Source organism: Oryzias melastigma, linkage group LG3 (assembly GCF_002922805.2).
Source record: "Oryzias melastigma strain HK-1 linkage group LG3, ASM292280v2, whole genome shotgun sequence".
NCBI lineage: Eukaryota > Metazoa > Chordata > Actinopteri > Beloniformes > Adrianichthyidae > Oryzias > Oryzias melastigma.
Window position 1 is genome coordinate 5,874,794 of NC_050514.1, and position 3,223 is coordinate 5,878,016.

Genomic DNA, 3,223 nt, shown 5'->3' on the forward strand with positions numbered 1-3,223 from the left:
AAAAACCTTGTTTTGTTGTGAACATCCTCTCCCCTGTTTTTAGGTTAAAACTGGATTGTTTTCTGGTGAACGGCCTATCTTTCTTTTTTTTCTGTTTTCTTTTGATGATATCGGTTTCTCGTAAACAGCTTACTTTGCTTATTTCTTTTGCCTATCTCTTAATAACAACATCGTTTCTCATTAATAGCCAACTTTGCTTTTTTTATTTTCTCAAGATAATGACATTGTTTTCTCATGAATGGCCTAACTTACATTTTACTGCCCGCTTTCTCGTGATATTAGCATCGTTTACTCGTGATAATGATATAGTTTTTTCATAAACAGCCTACCTTCCTTTTGTTGCCCATTTTTCATGATAACAACGTTCTTTTCTCATGATAACAACGTTCTTTGGTTGTGACACTGACAACATTTTTCTCGTGATAAAGACAATGTTTTCTCGTGATGTCAACATTCTTATCTCGTGATAGTATGATAGTGACATTTATTTGCGATAACATTTTCTAATGATGATGACGTTCTTTTCTTGTGTTAAGGAAAATGTTTACTCATAATGACGACTTTCTTTTCTTGTGATTATAACAATGTTTTCTGCTGATAATACTGTTCTTTTCTTGTGATAATGAAGCTTTTTCATGATTATTACTTTTTTGTGATAATGACTTTTTTTGGTGATAAGAACATCATTTATTGGCGATAACGTTTTCTAATAATAACAACGTTCTTTTTTATTATAACGATAGTTTTTTTGCTATGATAACAACGTTTTTCATGATAACAACATTCTGTCTCCTGAAAATGGCATTTCCTTGTGATTACAACGTTTTCTAATGATAGTGGCGTTCTTTTTTTGTGATGACAATGTTTTTTCATGACAACAACTTTCTTTTCTTGTGATAATAACATTATTTTATTGTGATATGATGTTTTCTCGTGATAACATCAGTTTGTCGTGATAACATTGTTTTCCAGTGATAACTTTTTCTCGTGATAATGACGTTTTCTCATGATAACTACATTCTTTTCTTGTGATAATGATAGTGTTTTCTTTTGAGAACGATGTTTTCTCATGATTATGTCTTATTTTGGTGATTACATAATTTTCCGGTGATAACGACGTTTTCTAATGATGACGACATTCGTTTTTCGTAATAACAACTTTCTTTTCTGCTGAAAATGACATTTCCTTTTTCTTTTCTTGTGATAACAAGAACATTTTCTCCTCTTAACAAAAAATTCTTATGACAACAACATTTCTTCTTGATGACAAGGTTTTGTCATGATAACAACGTTCTTTTCTTGTGAAAAGGACATTTTTTTAATGTGACAACTTTTTCTCATGTCAGGGAGAATTTTTCTTGTGAACTGCCTACCTTGCTTTTTTTCTTTTTTTTTTTCTTGCTTGTTTTCTTGTAAAGACAACAAAACATTTTTTTTCATGATAAAGTAACCATCAAATCCAGAGTGGCACAGAGTTCTTCCAGTCTGCACCTCTAATGCATCATTTTCTAACCATGTTGGTGGCCTGGTCCCCTTATCTGGTCAGTAATGAAATGACAACAACTGCAGGATCACTAAATTTTAGCCGCCTGCGCAGCGGCAGCCTGTCCAACCTCCTCCTTAAACGACGATGACTGACTTGGACTTTGTTTTTGACAGACAGCATCAGCACAATCTCCTCCTGAGCTTGACTACCATTAAAGCAATCAAATATAAATTGATCCGTTCTTCTGGTGTTTGACATTTTGTCTGACAGACTACTTAGTTTTGTTGTGGATTGTAAAAAAATAAAACAATGTATATGCTTCGTTATCTGGTTATCATAACAAAATCTGTTATCTTGTTGCAATGACACTACTACTAATGACACTACTATCTCGTATTTTTTTTCGTGAAAACATGGTAATAGATGTCTTCATCATGAGAAAGTGAGGAAAAAAACGGCAAGATAGACTGTTTCTATGAAATATAACCATTATCTTGTGAATAAAATGAATTTCAATAGGTAATAAAATGTAATCAATTACCTTAAAGTCTAATAAGCAATTTATTTATTTAGAGAGCCTACTTTTTTTTCTTTTAGCTTCTAAATAAAAAACATTGTTTCATTTCAGTCGTACAAGCTTTAAAAAAGAGGAATTTTTCTGCTGTTGAAGCACCAAATGCTGATTTATTTTAAGATATGCCAAACAAGACCCGGGATTTAATTTTGGTGAGGGGTCGATGGAAGCGATGGCGAGAACGAGGCTTTATCGAGCTCCAGAAGCTGCCGTGGCTTTGGCCTCTAAAGGATTTAGAGGATAAATGGAGGTAAAGAGCGGACACTGACTGCTCCCCCATGCACTGATTATTGTAATGAGGATACTTGTGTGTTTGCAGGCAGCAAATACTCACTTGTGTCCCAGCTCGTGTGCTACAGTGAAGGCCATTGGGAGCCCGGTGTCCTCACTAATGCTGCAACTGCGGTGTGGCTGACACATTCCTGCCACGTGGGACAAACCCAGGGTCTCACATGGCGTGTTGATGGCGGCACAGATGTCCTTCCTTTGGAGAGAGATAATCGAGAGTTGATCAAATTTACCCTCCTCTGCAAAACAAGAACATTTGTTCTTCTGGGGTTAACAATTCAACCCAAGCGTTCACACTTCTGTAAAAGACACTGGATATAATGTATTTATGGTAGTTGAAGGCAACCTCATTCTTTTTTGCATTGTAGGAACAGAACTATAGTGGTCCCTCATTTAATGTTGAAATTACGTTCAAAATTTTTTTTAAACAATATTACAGAGGTTTTAAGGCTGAAGTCCCCTCAGTACACACTTTATACACTTTCCTCAGAGAGACAATATTTATACATGTTTGTTTCTTGTTTAAACAGTCTCAGTACAAACTTTTGGAAAAAAAATAATAATCCAGTTTTATAGAACAAAGATCTGCTTGTCTAAAGATGAATGGAAATTTTGTCAAACTGAACTCATTTTGAAAAGTACAGGAACACAGCAAAGTGAAAATTGATTGAAATAGACTACAGCCAATCAGGAAACAGAACCAAAGTCATGGAAAAAATAAACAATAAAAAAATAATAACAGCACAAAAACAAAATCAACAAAACTCCAAGGCTGTGAAACTGCCTTATAGTGAGGATCCACTGTTCTGCAACAATAACTTCTTCTTAGGAGATTAGAGCAATTTGTTAGATGTTTTTTTTTTTTTTTTTTTTTT

The 3,223-nt window shown here is 34.2% G+C and overlaps 1 protein-coding gene across 2 annotated transcripts in view; it reads right to left on the reverse strand.

The window, feature by feature from the left end:
- LOC112160673 (A disintegrin and metalloproteinase with thrombospondin motifs 7) overlaps positions 1-3,223 on the reverse strand; it is a 177,891-nt gene that overhangs the window by 114,197 nt on the left and 60,471 nt on the right. For both annotated transcript variants that reach the window (XM_024295388.2, XM_024295387.2), the window contains exon 7: positions 2,395-2,544. In XM_024295388.2, the coding sequence (XP_024151156.1) occupies positions 2,395-2,544 (150 nt within the window). The remainder of the gene's footprint in view (positions 1-2,394; positions 2,545-3,223) is intronic.